Below are 15,707 nucleotides of genomic sequence, written 5' to 3' on the forward strand. Positions count from 1 at the left end.
CCCAGATGAGCAAAAACCTGTGATGGTTCTGAGTCGGGGGAGCAGCTGCCGGGGGTGCACCTACCTCCCCTAAGCTGCACCAACCGGCCGGGATCGCTGGCCTCATAGCAACAGATGCGTCTGCTGCCCATCCCTAGTGTCAAACAATAAGGCCCCGGCGGTCTAGTGTGGACGCTCCTGGGTCCAGACCGCAGCAGCTTCCAGTGCGCCTCCGGAAGCAAGGACTGCCACACGTGATTCCTTGAATCTCATTACCTGACGTCTCCATTCGTCCGGTTGCAGTCCTGGTCCCAGCATCACTGCTAGCACGCTCAGCCAAGACCCGCTGGGATAACCAGCCCTGTTACTGGTGTTGCGGCCCGGCGAAGGTAAATGGAGTCTTTATTCAGACGCTTAGTACTGCCAACCCAAAAAACATAAAAATAACATGAAACCTAAAATAAAAGCTTACAGAGGTGCGTCTTAATCCTGCCGCACCAAACGAACTGAAGGCCTGTGGCTATGGGTGGGGTATATATGGAGGAGAACCCGAGGCATCCTGGGAGCTGAAAGCTTTAACTGTTTGGTGCCTGGATCTCTCCAACCACATTATCCCTGGGGATACCTATGGACCCTGAAGAAGAAATATTAAGTTTGAGGTGGCGAGATGACACAGACCAATACAGAGGGTCACAAATCAGTGTAGGATAGGTAAATTTGAGTATCATCCGCATACCGAAACTTAAAAGAGCTGATACAATTGCTAAGAGATATGGTATAGATTGAGATAAGCAGAGGATCTAAGACTGAGCCTTGAGGTACTCTAGCTGATAGAGGTAGCGAAGAGGAGGTGGATTCAGAGAAACTAACACTGAAAGAACGATTAGAGGAGTAGGATGAGAACCAGGATAGGGCTGTATCCTGAAGATCTAGGGTTTGTATGAGAAGAGAGTGGTCAACATTGTCAATTGCAGCATAGAAATCTAGAAGATTGATGGGGGTGTTCAATATGGGAGCGATAACATAGTTTTTGCGTTAATATCGGAGGTATGACGTCATTATCGCAGGTTTTACTTTTACACCGTATTCAATTTCAAAGACTTATCGCAGTTTTGAAAAGTCTTTGATAAAAAACGGGGATAACTTTTCACCATTTGAATAGGTGTCGAAAAAAAATGCAGCATTAAGGTTTAGGGGTGCAGGCTTAAAAAAAACTAGCCTGCACCCCTGGGACAGACATTTAAAAAAGAACTGTGTCAAAAAAGTTTTAAAAAAAAATAGGGACACCCCAAAAAATGAATTTAAAAATTGGGGTGAAAAAAAAAAATGGGAAAAAATTGTTTAACAATAGGGAAATAGGTTCAGGGCTATTCTGCAAGTATGCGGCAGGTGTTTTCTAGAATAGAATTATAGCGGCAGGTGTTTTCTAGAATAGAATTATAGCGGCAGGTGCACAAATGCAGAATTTAAAAAAAATTACTTTAGGGACATAAAAATATGCTAGTACCCATTTTCATGAACCCCAAATTTGATGGGACCACTTAAAAAAAACGAAAAAAATAACCTAAGTGCTCTTCTGCATCACTTCTTCAATGTCGGGAAAAAAACACCTGCTGCGGCTATTTAAATCCCCGGCTTTCAATTAAAGGCTAAAACGGGGGTACCCATAGTGTTCCCCCATGTTTTTACAACGTTAGGGGGGGTCATACAATTATTTTAAGGAAAAATTTGTAACTTTACGCAAATCCAACTTCAGAGTTTCCTGTTTTCGTTAATTTTATATTGAATACGGGGATAAGCGGGAGCGCGCACCATACTTTAAAGGAAAAAACTCCGATATGAAACGTTAACTTCGACAGTGAAGTTAACGTTCCATATTGAATACCCCTCTAAGAAGTGAATAATGTGCTTTAGACTTGGCAGTGATCAGATCATTCACTACCTATATGCTGGGTATACACTGGCAGATATATTGGCCGATCAATTGATTGGCCAATATATCGTGTGCCCATCGGCCAGTGTGTACCAGCAATATGTTTCTGAATGACGTCGTTCAGACATATCGTGTCGGCTGTGCTGCAGTCGATGGCATATATATCTGCTATATATATATATCTGTCCATTGTGCCAAGTGTACGGGCAGTCAGCCGACCGCCTGTACACTTGCAGCAGAGGCCACACGGAGGGGGTCGTGACGTGACTCCTGACTAGCAGGACCCCTTGGCCAGATGGTGGTTCAGTGCGTATGAACAACCAGTGCGATTTCCTCACTGCACATTTTCAAAATGCCAGAAAAATGGCAGAGGCCATTTTCCAGCATTTTGAGCAGCAGAGACACCGAACGTTTTAGATAATATGGGTGCAGGGTGTGTGTGGTGTGGGCCCCCTGGACCCAGGGCCCCGTGTGCACCGCACACCCTGAACTCATTATAGATACGCCTCTGCCCTGGCCTCGTCCCTCTCTGAAAACGGGGACGGTGGCCCTCCAAACGCCGCAGCCTGATTCTGGAAGACAATGTAAGCGGACTCACAGGGCTGCACATGTGCGGTACATATGCTGTGCATGCGCAGTCCTCCAACAATCGGAGATGTGCACTAACCATCGGGTTAGCATACATTTCTAAATCAGGCCCTGTGTTTGTAACAAAGCTCCTTTGTGCATAAACTTCAGCTGTCCACATGCATGCGCACCATGGTATGGTTAACTGCCGAGCCAGTGCCTACATGCCAACACAAAGCAGGTTGCGATGTTTGCAAAGCTTTAACAAGGATAGCCCTTTCTGATGGCTGTCTGTTAATTAGTAGCTGTATAATGGTGCCCACACACTAACCGACTCTCAAACGATGCAATGTCGTTAACGATTTCCCTTAAACTCCCTGGCAGTCCTGAAAAGGAATATGCCCATGCTCTGTTTTACCCATATCATACATGGTACCAGCAGCGTGGCAATATTGCCATAAATGTATACAAAACAGAAAAACTTTTGCTATCGGCGCTAACAATAATATACTGCAAATCTATATGTGTAGCAAATAAAACCAAGGGGATTTTGTAATGATTCGATCAAAGCATTTAAGCCTGCAGCTCAGCGTCAAGGGACCCCTTGTTTTTCTACAGGTCCCTACACTAGCATATATGCCTAGCACACCATTACATTGCAGTTATAGATGTGTCCCTCTGTATCTAGGGGGTGAGTACATTTAACTGCAATGTAATGGTGTGCTAGGCATATATTCTAGTGTAGGGACCTGCAGAAAAACAAGGGGTCCCTTGATGCTGGGCTGCAGGCTTAAATGCTTTGATCAAATCATGACAAAATCTCCCTGGCAGTCCTGGACAAACGATATTGTGCATAAAATGTTCATTTTGACAAACTATCGAATAAAGACCAATCGTGCGTCTGTGTCCTTCACTATTTCTAGTGCATCGTTAAAGAGATTGCCAGATCTGGCAGTAGGTAAGATCTGAAGCTACGATTAACAACCCGCGGGACCGCGCATTGGGGAAGATGTATGACGCCCAGAAACGGTATCAGCGCACGTTATGTGCGCTGATACCGCTTCTCCCCGATGTATGATCGGGGGTCTGCGCGGTAAATGACAGGGGCGCTATGCGCCCCTGTCATTATCGGCGCTGCTATCTACAAGATAGCAGCGCCGATAGCCTGGGCTATGTATTAACGGTCAGATCGTCTGACCATTCAGCCGGCTGTAGCTGTCGTTATCGACAGCTACAGCCTGGCGCTAGCCTATCCCCACAGCAGGGACAGCGCTGTCCCTGCTGCGGCGGCTACCGGCTCCTGGCTGCACGCGGGGATCTCGCAATACTTGCGAGATCCTGCGCATGCTCACTGGAGCCGGCCAGGGCAGACACAGCACTAGGCTGATGCGCTGCTGTCTCTAGCTGGTAGCGCCGGAGGGGGGAGTTAACGCTCCCCCTCTCCGGCCGATGAGATGTTTATACATCTCATCGGTAGTGCTTCCTGCTTCGCCTCGGTAAAGAGGCGAAGCTTGAAGCGTTATAGCGGCACGTTAAGTGCCGCTATAATACATCTACCCCAATGTATCGTAATCGCTCTGTGGAAACTGCATGATTTGCATAAATATGAACTATTTATTGTTCCGATGCATTGAAATCGTGCAGATAATAGTCTAGTGGGTGGTTGCCTTAAGACTTTCTGTATAGATATATATAGACCAGTAAGTTCATGGTCTTTGACTTTCTTTTGCATGCGTCACTTATATTACATGTTGCTATTACTTTTATAATTTTTAGTCACTAAAGAAATAGAAATTAGTTTAAGGAAGCATATGTAAAATGTACTACTGCTTTTTGCTATAGTGGACAAGAAAGCTCCCAACTAAAGTTATTAAATGTGAACATCCTTGGCTGTAATCCTCATGTAACATGTGTATGTTTACACTATACAGAAGTCCTCGGCTGATCTCTCTTCGGTCCCCGCTCGCCCCCGGTCCCCGTGTACCCGCAGCGCGCTATCGCATCGAACCAGCGCGGCCCCGGCTTACACGCTCAGTACCCCCCGCTCTCCCGTCTTCGGTGTCGCCGTACGGGAGAACAGAATCGCGGATCGCACTAACCTCTCACCCCCGGTGTGGCAGCGAGATAGCCTAGCACCATCTCCCTGCGCCCGGCTCAGCCAGCGCCTCCCGCACCCAGCAGCTGAGGCCCCGGCGCTCGGTGGCTTCCTCCCATCCCACCCGACCCGATTCCGTCCGTGGAGGGACCCCCACCCGGAGCAAATATTCCGGAGAAAAAGAGACTCCCGGAGAGGACCGCAGCGGAGATGGAGGCGGTGGGGCCCGGTGAGTGCTGCATTCTGGGAACGGCGGCCCCGGGGTGGCTAGGCCTCACCTGGGCCAGGTTGGATTTAAACGGGAGGAAATAATGGGGGAGGCTGCTGCTCACCTTAAGGCGGGGGCGCCCTGTGTGTCAGTGAGCCCCCCTGCCTGTATGTGATGGGGATGTAAGTGTGCTGGTATGTGCGAGTGGTGGGGGGACAGTAACAGGTTTGGGGTATTGTTATGCTCCCACAATAATGCATTGGGGTAACTAGGGGACATGTTGTGACCAGGAGCCATAGTGGCTGCTGGATGTAGGAAATGGCTACTCCCGCCGCTGGCTGCCACCTACTATACCAGCCTATCGCTTTATTATGTACACATTTAAAGGTCTGCTGGCTGGGGGAACACACTGGCCGTGCTGAGGACGTAATGCGGTGTAGATTGGTGTGTTATTCTGGCAGCTGTGTGTGTATATGGGCGGTTTGGATTCTTATTAGGGCTTTAAAACCTGCAGGGAAGATTATTTTATCATGTTGTAACTTCTTCATTTTACAAATATGCCTGCAGCTTACAGGAAGAGCTCTGGTGCCTGCAATAAACACTAGTTTTTGTTTTGTTTGGTGACAGCTGTTTTACCATAAATAGCGTTTTCTTCATGTGTCTAGGTTGTTGTTGTTGTTGTTGCCTTGGATACTTTTATTTTGGATACTTTTATTTTTTTAGTTCTATAGTTAAGCACTTTCTTCCTGTGCACACAAGTAAACTCAAAGTAACTCTGATTCCCTTCTAGTTTATTTTGTGCACTAATCGTGTTGAAGAGATTGCTCAATATCTGCCCTCAAGTAGTGTGCACTTATTTTTACTTCCTTGTAGTGGCCAATCCTCTTATTCCAGCTGGTGTACACACACATCATTCTTATGCTTTTAAAATATCAGTTTATGAATTTCAGCTTAATATGGCTTGTAACCCAATGTGTTAAACTGGGTCGCACTGTCATTTAGATGTGTGCCCAGCTTTATAGACATTTAAGATTTTTTATCTTGGCACTTAATATAAAGTTGCTATTCAGATATTTTAAGTGTGTTTAATAAACACCATCACCCAGTGGGAGGATTTTGCTGCAGAGGCTAATGTATGTTTGGTTCACTTGTTTAATTTCAGGATTTTTTTTTTTTTTTTAACTTGAGTAACCATTAGTCTGTTTTAAATATAGCATTGGGCAGTGCATAGTAGATATCTGTTCGAAGGGTGTCCTGGTTAGCTTTCAGGAGCTGCCAAATGTTTCAAGTTTAGTCTAAACTTAACTTGTGTAGATGGCTAAAGATAGTATATAGCCTATAATGGGGCCCATACATCTGCAATGTATTGCTCCCATTCACCATTCTTTTGGGGAATCGGGTTTTTAACCAGCAGTTTTTCCCCCATCCACGGGCGGATCGCCAATCATCAATGGCTGCGATCTGTGTTTGCGATCTGCGTCGCCACAATGAAGAATCGGGATAGTTGTTTGGCCACAATAAGTCACTCTTATGACACCCTTACATCTACAATGGATTGCCCCAATTCCCTGTTCTGCTGGGCTCGGGGGTCTAAGAAGTGCAACTTGTTGGACAATCCCGATTCGGGAATTTTCATGTTGAATGTGCCAGATTCCCCGATGGATTGCCAAACATCGCGGTCTGGGGATCGTCATTTTCCATTGCCGTTCGGCAGATTGGGTGTAGAAGTATGGCCTTCATTACCGACAAAGTAAAAATTACATTTTCTGTACTTCATTTGATTCACCTATTCAATATGGTCTATAAAGGTTGAGTGAATTGAATGTGGGGATGGGCTTATACACTGGCTTTCTTTTTGTTTTTCTCCTTCTCTGTGCTATTGTGTTTTTTACAAAGCAAATATTTGAGAATGACCAAATGTACTATTTTTTTTATTTTAATTTTCTTTCTCCTGAATTAGATCACTGGGTACAGTGATCTCTGATCCATGAGTTAAAGCTGGCTTTACACTGATCTACTATGTTGCTTGGCCTAAGTGACCAGATCAGTGTCCTTTTTTGCTGCACGGGTAGGTGAGCAAATTGTATAACAAATGGTAATGGCCGGCTGCAAACTACATAAGTGTGCTCCTAAGCTGACAGACAAACACAATGCAGACCAGTAATCTCCATCCTCTGACTGGATATACTAACCTGCAGGGTAATGTTGTGATATTTGATTGATGGGGAAAGAATGTATAGTAGTCTCTTTGGGGCCACAGATACTGCAGTACCAAGACAGATGTCAAACATCGAGCAGGCAAAGAAGTGGGCAGTGGTAGAGCAACTATTTGGTGCATTAGAGTGATAGCCAGAGAATTTCAGTCCATCCTGTGTCCATATGAAGACTCATTTTATTTTTTTGGCCTATGTTAACCATGAGCATATAATTTTTAACCTCACCAGAGTAAATTTGGGGTGGGACTCCTGAACTGCAAAAATGCACTCATACCTCCGAAAAAAATCCCACCATTTTGGAGGTATGACCACATTCCCACATATGTACCAAGCTTCAGAAAGTCTATGTGCTTTCCCCGAGAGAGATCTAAACTGATCCCTCCCAGTGTCCTCCGTGGCTCTTGCATGCGCTGGTCGACTGCCGCACATGCGCAGAAGGACTCCCAGGTCATAAACCTGGAAGTCCTTATGGCAAAATACAGCTCTTATCTGGAGAGATGTCCATTGCAATTGTAGAAGTATGCAGTGTTACTAAACGCTGCAATGCTTGCGATCAGTGGCGGGATGCGCTTGATGCATCCCGCTCTTGGTGTGCAAAATGTTTTGAAATGAACAAAATCCATCTGGTAGACGTGTGGTGTACTTACTATTTGCATATTGTCACAAGCACATATTATAAAAGCTCTCTAACTATATACAGTATGTTCAGAGTCTCCAAACTTTGTCAAAATGATCTGCAACTTTCCTAATGAGCAGTTTCTGCAATAATCGTTTAGTTTTGTGATGACTTGTGGGCAGTGCAACCCCTAAACAATTTACATTAAAATTCTCCCTGAATGATTTTGTAGGGGTCCCACCCACTCTGTTTACAATCAGCCAGGCACAATATGAATCCCTGAAAGACATGGCATGATTGAGAATTTAAAAGAATAATTGACGTGATACGTGTGCGTGTATGGGGTTTTACAATATATATGCAAAACTTATTTTGCATTAACAAGATTTATATGGTAGTGCGTGTTTTCTAGGTACTGTTCTTTTAGCTAATTCGAAAAGAACCCCCACTATTCTCAGTATTAGGAGAATCTTGTACAGAACAAATTTAACTTGTATAAAAATGTCTGGGGTTGTGAAAACCTTGGCAGATGAGGTTATGTAAAGTAGTGGGTGTTTGCGTTTATATATTAGTGGCCACAATGCCTTTAAAGCTATGGTATATAATTGCTTAATATTGCAGCCTATAGCCTTGCAGATCCCTGCAAATGTCTACACGCACTAAAATGACCAAAGTCCAATTAGAAGTCCCGCCCATCAATTAATATACGAACTCTGAACTGTTCAGGGTTGACAGCCCTTTACCTATTGTATACTAGCCATGTGTCTCCACATATTTACCAGCCTCTGTTCATCTATAATGCACCAAATTAATGCCACACATACTAGCTGCCATTTTTTTTTTTTTTTTTTAAATGCCACCCTAATTAGTTTACTAGTTTGTTGACACACACATTCAGTATGTGACTATACTTCTACCAACCTATATCCCCAAACCACACTCTAGCCTACTACTCCGACAGAATGTGGAATTCAATTGTCTCGCCCTGGCCTCAGCTCCTGTCTAAAGTGACTGGAGCAATTCAGTTGTTTGTGCAGATGGGTGCGAGTACCGTGGGCGGCCATGATTTCTGTCGCACCGGCCTGTTGTGGTTAGCAGAATTCCGGGAAAATGCAAGCTTTTGGGCACCCAAATGCAGTGCACCCAATACTTTGCACAGGTTTAGCCACTTTACACGTCTGAACCCAGTGCATTTGGGTTGCACATGCATGATAAGTAATAGGTGCCCATTAACTCAAGTCTGCCAGCACAAACAATTGAATATCGTCCCGTCACTTAGATGGGAGATCAGGTGCAAGAAAAAAATTCAAATCCCCCTATAAAGCGCAAATTGTTTCCATTTCCAATGTAACAACCAGAAGCATGTTGGCTTGGGTTTATCTTCCAGGTGATGATCCCTGCTTTTGTTTGCACTCAAGTAAGACATTTAGTGGAAATCCTGCTCACATGGCAAGTGTCTCCTATTGCTGTAATAGAACAGTGTTATGGATCAGTGTGTCTGGTAGGTATGAACACAGAGGTCTAGTTTTTGGCTACAGGGGTATGGTACATGCTTGGCTGCCAGAGTGCTAGCAACCTGATGAATGGTATTTGTTCAGCCCTGTCTGTAATGGAATCGTTATGACATGCCGCCGGTCTTAAGTCTGGCGGAGGTAATACCTACGCCGGAAGGCAGAAAGCTGAAAATCCTGACTAAGGTAAGTTCTAACCCTAAAGGGGCCTATCCCTTACCCGACCTTGTGAACAATCCGACTAAAACCAGGAGGTTTTGGTCGCATTGTTCACAAAGTCGGGTAATGGATAGCCAGCAAGGACCAGCAATGAGCGTGCACGCTGGGCCCTTGCCGACCCCGACTGTCTACTGAACATGCCCGTCAACCTGACGACACTCGTCAGGTTTGGCATGCCCAGCGATAGGAGATCGGGCTCCTCACTGAATGACGTTCAGTGAACGTCTGCACGCTAGATGTCCAGACTTTCAGGTCGCCTAGTGGGTAGTCACCTTAACCTTTCCCCCCCCCCCCCCCTAACCCTCCCTTAGGGGTGCCTAACCCTAACCTACCCCCTAGTGCCTTACCCCAACTCCCCGCACACAAAACCTAACCCTCGCTGGGGGGGTGCCTTACCCTAACCTCCCCCCGGGGATGCCTAACCCCCTCCTTCCCCTAGCCTAACCCTCCCGGGACGGGGGGGGGTGCCTAACCCCCCTCCCGCGGCTAAGAGGTCCCGACGCCCGGCTTACCTTCGTTTGGTATGCCGGGCGTCGTGATTTCGGCGTCTGGATAATAAGTGTCGGTATTTCGACGCCTATCATTAGTCCCATGCCGGGATTTCAGTATGGAAGCCGGCGGTCGGCATTTGGACCGCTGGTTTCCTGACTACATAACGTCTGTAGCATTGATGTACGTTTTTGAACCTGATAGCCTGTATGTGTTTTGTGGGTAGATTTTTTTTTTTTTTTATGGTATTGGGATTTTCATTTCTGCAAATAGCTTCATTGGAGACGGAATGCCTCAGTGTCTAGCAGAAAAAAAGATTGTCCTTGTTTAAGATATGACCCGCCACATGTATTGAACTGTTTGTTGTACTCTGTTCATGTGCTTTATGATAGGAGAGCATAAGTTCAAGTGGCATTGAATTTGAAACATAATGCAGTCCTCAACTATAGACGTTTACACTGTTGTACTGTTTTTTTTTTTTTGTTTTAAATCCCTCCTTCATTCGTTAGAGTATATACACATTACATCGCAGAACAATATAAAAATCAAATATAATGGGTATATAAGCACATTAGATATAGCAGCAATCCAGAAAGAAATCACAGAAACAGAATATAGTATTATGTATACAATAAATTAATACATAATATGTGGTTCCCCACCTAGTCATTACACCCCCTTCTCCCCAACCCCAAATCCATATACAAATAAAAAACTGAGCACAAGTCAGTTTGTGGGATGATAAAGAAATCTGAGGGTCCTCCAACAAAATAGTGTCTCATACCAAGATGTATATTGAAAACTCTTTTATATATTTGATGCTTAAATTCTGGAGTGAGGGAGGCTATAGAACCTGCCCACAGTTGAAAAAAATAAGCAGTCTTGGTTTCTTTATGCATAGTAGTTTCAAGCCAATCCATTTGAAAATCATAAAGTAACTTATTTCAAAATAGGGAGACTGATGGCGGTTGTGCATTGGCCCACATTTGCAACTAGCTGGGATACATGGTGTCCGGGTTGAAGACTGGACCCTGAAGTACTCCTGCATCCTAAAATGTTTAACATTGTTCTTGTCTATAACCTTGATAGCTATGAAAATTAGAAGTAAGTGACAGAATACGCCTGCCTGCACTCATACCATTTGTAATGGGGTATATCAGTAGCAGACTGACTTACAGAACAGAAATCGCTATAGCTTCCAAAATCACTGCAGAACAGTGCGGGTGATTCATCTGCAGATGGATATGCTATCGCAGCTGCTAACATGTTGGCAGCTGCGAAAGCTGTAATATGGTAATGCAGCAAGAGGCGTCATGCCTCTTGCATGCATTACTGATCCGATCTTCATCCACGCACGCAGCATCAGAACTGCAATCCGTTCGGCTGGCTGCGTGGCCATGGGGTCACACAAGCTGCCGCTGCAGATGAGTAAGAGGCCAGGAAATCTCCCGACAGCCAACGAAGATTCTGGCCTCTCCACTAATCCCCAACGGCAGCGGGAAACTGAGGCCGTCGCCACCCCCTCCCTGCCCAGAAACAGCAGCATTCCTGTCAATCACTGACAGTCTGCTGCTGGACTGCTTGCGGGATCGCAGACCCGTACTGCACAAGCAAAGTACAGGTGAAGTGCGTGACCGCAGCCGAATCACCACCTGAAATCGCACTGCAGACCAACGTTGGCCATGCGTAAAGGACCAACAGACAGACACTTTCTTGCTTGTTATATAGATATATTATAGTGTGCATATGTGTTTGTGTGTGTGTCTACATGCATACATACATAACTGTAAAAGTTTTAGGTGTGGAAAATGCTGCAAAGTAAGAATGCTTTCAAAAATAGACGTGTTAATAGTTTATTTTTATCAGTTAACAAAATGCAAAGTGAAGGAACAGAAGAGAAATCTAAATCAAATCAATATTTGGTGTGACTTCCCTTTTGCCTTCAAAACCGCATTAATTCCAGGTGTATGATTAACCAATCATACCAAACCGGTAGTGGTGATCATCATTTTCATATGTAGGTTGAAACAGTCATTAACTGAACCAAAAACAGCTGTGTAGGAGGCTTAAAACTGGGTGAGGAACAACCAAACTCTGCTACAAAGGTGAGGTTGTGGAAGACTTTCAAGTCACAGGTCATGCACCATGGCAAGACTGAGCACTGCAACAAGGTAGTTATACTGCATCAGGAAGGCATCTCCCAAGCACAGATTTCAAAGTAGACTGGGGTTTCAAGATGTGCTGTTCAAGCTCTTTCGAAGAAGCACAAGTAAATGGGTTGAGGACCGTAGACTCAGTGGTTGGCCAAGGAAACTTGGTGCATCGTCTGATCGCACATCATGCTTGCTTCCCTGAAGATGTTCAGCAGTGCCATCTGTTCAGAACTGGCAGAAACCACTGGGACCCAGGTACACCCATCTACTGTTTGGAGAAGCCTAGCCAGAAGTGGTCTTCATGGATGAATTGCGGCCAAAAAGGCATAACTTTGACGTGGAAACAAGACCAAGTGACTCAACTCGGCACGAAAACATATGAATTGGGGTGCAGCAAAATGGTGGCAGGTACTCTGGATTGATGAGTCAAAATGTGAAATATTTGGCTGTAACAGAAAGCAGTCTGTTCGCAGAAGGGCTGGAGAGCGGTACATGAATGAGTGTCTGCAGGCAACAGTGAAGCATGGTGGAGGTTCCTTGCAAGTTTGGGGCTGCATTTCAGCAAATGGAGTTGGGGGATTTGGTCAGGATTAATGGTGTCCTCAATGCTAAGAAATACAGGCAGATACTTATCAATCATGCAATACCTTCAGGGAGGTGTCTGATTGGCTCCAAGTTTATTCTACAGCAGGGCAACGACCCCAAACATACAGCCAATGTCATTAAGAACTGTCTTCAGTGTAAAGAAGAACAATGAGTCCTGAAAGTGATAATATGGCCCCCACAGAACCCTGATCTCAACATCATCTGGTCTTTCTGGGATTAACAAAAGGGGTAAAATCAAGGGAGCTAATTTTGCTGGTGACAATATTACAGCTGAACTGCAGCTCCCATGGGACGATGTTCAATTTTTATTGCACACCCGATCTCCCGTCTAAAGTGACGGGAGATCTTAGGGCGCTATTCATTTGTTGCAGATTTCCATGCTGATCGCGCCCATAGTGGTCGGGTTTAGCCGCGTGAAAAAACAGCTACCACCATCCGACGTGCTGGGCGCCCAAACAGGTCACTGTCGACCCAGTTCAGCTCGCAGCCCCCCTGGGGTGCGCCGGCAGCTGATTGCGCCCGACAGGAGCAACAATTGAATAGCTCCTGTTGGGCGCATAGGGGGGCAATACAATTGTATGCCACCCATGGTCTTAACCTTCAAACAACCAAAATATATACAAATGGTGAAGCCCTGGGCCACAAAGAGGAAAGTGCTGTTCAACTGATTGAGAAGTCCATTTATAGGCAATTTATTAAAAAGAGACACTTAAAACAATTATACCATACAATCTAAAGTCACAATAACCATGCAGATAATGGATTCTAGACCTGAATAATACATTAGATTAGTGGTTCCCAAACTGTGCGCCGCTGCACCCTGGGTGCCTCGGGACAGTTGCAGGGATGCCTCAGGTTGGTGGTCCAGCACCAAAGTAAATTCTTTCTGGTCAATGTAATGTAAATATGTGCACAAACAGAAGCACAAACCTGTCCACCACTCTATAACCAAACCTATGGGTGACAAAGTCAGCACAATCCACTTCACTTTACTACTTCACTACATTTTTTCTGAATTTCACAATAACAAACTTTTAGCTTAGGGGTGCCGTGAAAACAATGATACACTAGGGTGTCATGATTCAAAAAAGTTTGGGAACCACTGCATTAGATTCTTTAAGCTGCATTAGCCGGCATAGGTGGCAGATATTAGCATGTTAAATACATAAATGCACTGAAATGTTGGCAAGCCAAAGATCTTCAAAGCAGGGTTATTTATAGCTGTTTGGCTATATTCTGGCTAATTAGCGTTCAGTGAAGGTAATTGGTTGTAAACTCCTAGGCTTATTAGGGAGCATTAATTATTGCAATGTCCCGAACTGTAAATAGTGGAAATTATTAGAAGCAGTCGGTGAGCTCTTTTTCCAAGCTTAGTTAGAAGGTATTAGTAAATGCTCAATTTTTTTATGAGACTAATCAGCCTCATTTCTTTGCACAGTTGCAGTCCAGAATTACTATCATTCACTTAACCAATATTTTGTACCTCCTGCTGCTGGTGTTCCCGATTCAAGCAGCCATAGAGGGACCGTTTAAGCTAAATATCATGGATTGAAGATGTGCTCCCAGCGGTATTCCGTTTACCAATGTTGCTCCTTAAATCTGCGAAGAAGGGTACCATGTGTAATGCGTTTCTCTGCCTAGTGTGCACCATAAGCTGCTTCCTCAGACAACGACTGGGCACCCTTAGTCCTCTATTTATATCTCGTTCAGTTCCATCATCATTTACGCATGTCTGGGATTACATGAAGACAGAAGGATTTGAGCAAGCCTACATCCACAGAAGATCTGTGGTTAGTTCTCAAAGATGTTTGGAACAACCTTCCTGCCGAGTTCCTTCAAAAACTATGTGCAAGTGTACCTAGAAGAATTGGTGCTGTTTAGAAGGCAAATGGTGGTAACACTATCGATTTGATTTAGATTTCTCTTCTGGTCATTCAGTTTGCATTTTGTTAATTGATAAAAATAAACTAAAACTTCTCTTTGAAGAATTCTTACTTAGCAGCACATTATCCACACCTGCCTGAAACTTTTGCATGTATGCGTAAAAAAAAAAATATATATATATATTAGTGAAAGATGTATAGGGACAGCGCACAGTGAATATTGATTCCCTCAGACCAAGTTAGATATCGTGATAATAAATTATTTGTACATGAATAACGTGCATCTAGTGCAATAAGTGGTTGTGAGTGTGATGTAGTTCGTAAAGTCACTGATCCTTAATGAAAAGGCAGCAGCAGTCCTCTTGGGGTCCGTTTGGTTAACTGGTGGAGTGATTCTAGAAGAAAGGTTAAGAAGACATGCGCCTAATAGTGTAGTATTTTACGTAAAATAATACCGGTGCTCATATAAATGAATGTGCGTACCAAAAAGAGAAAATCTTTTAAGCTTATCTGAAATCCAGAAATGAGTGGTCTACACTGGATGGATTGAATGGGATGTCGTTGTCTGGATCACCTTATAAAGAACTTATGCAAGCTCATGAGGGAGAGTGTATATATAGTGTAGTATTTCCTTAAAATTAATATAATGATTATATATAGAGGCTGCGTACCAGATAATGCTGATTTAATAGCCTGTAGTATGTCTTCCTCCACGTATCTCCTAGTACCCCTTTTCAGTCCCTCTCTGGAACGTATATATTCAGTGTATGCGAGCTAGATAAAGATGTTCCCTCGTCAGTACATTTAAACTTGGGTTTTCATTGGGTTACAAAAGTAAAGGGAGACTGTACGAAAGTGTACGAAACATACAAAATGAAAGTAAAAAAATTTACTTATCTTTTAAAATGCTACCCAGTTGACCCAGGCTCTCTATCCTTTGGATACTTACCTAAGAGGACTGGGTACCATTTTCAAAGATAAGCACATTTTTTTATATTATATCATTTTTTATTTTTTTTTAAATGCATAATATGTAGTGTTCACTGAGGGCGCCGGACCTAGAGCTAGGGCACATCTGCGCTTGCCCAACAAGGGGGCGTGGCTAATGAAAAGGGGGCATGTCTTTATAATGCGTCCCCTTTTCTTCACTTTTGGGGGCGTGCCCGGAACTTACGGACATGCCGGGCAGCCCCCAAGTGCCCCGGTCACTGTGAATGGATGCCGGGCGCATG

General features: G+C 44.4%; 1 protein-coding gene across 3 annotated transcripts in view; it reads left to right on the forward strand.

Moving 5' to 3' along the window:
- Nucleotides 1–15,707, forward strand: part of AGO4 (argonaute RISC component 4) — a 99,081-nt gene that overhangs the window by 19,653 nt on the left and 63,721 nt on the right. Inside the window, exon 1 of one of the 3 annotated variants that reach the window (XM_088460616.1) lies at nucleotides 4,462–4,803. The exons of the other annotated variants lie outside the window; for them this stretch is intronic. Coding sequence (XP_088316742.1) covers nucleotides 4,785–4,803 — 19 coding nt within the window. The 5' untranslated portion in view covers nucleotides 4,462–4,784. Of the gene's footprint in view, nucleotides 1–4,461; nucleotides 4,804–15,707 lie in introns of those variants that run through there. 3 annotated transcript variants of the gene reach the window in all.

The sequence above is a fragment of the Taudactylus pleione genome, unplaced genomic scaffold, assembly GCF_031769625.1.
Source record: "Taudactylus pleione unplaced genomic scaffold, aTauple2 ptg000007l, whole genome shotgun sequence".
NCBI classification, from domain to species: domain Eukaryota; kingdom Metazoa; phylum Chordata; class Amphibia; order Anura; family Myobatrachidae; genus Taudactylus; species Taudactylus pleione.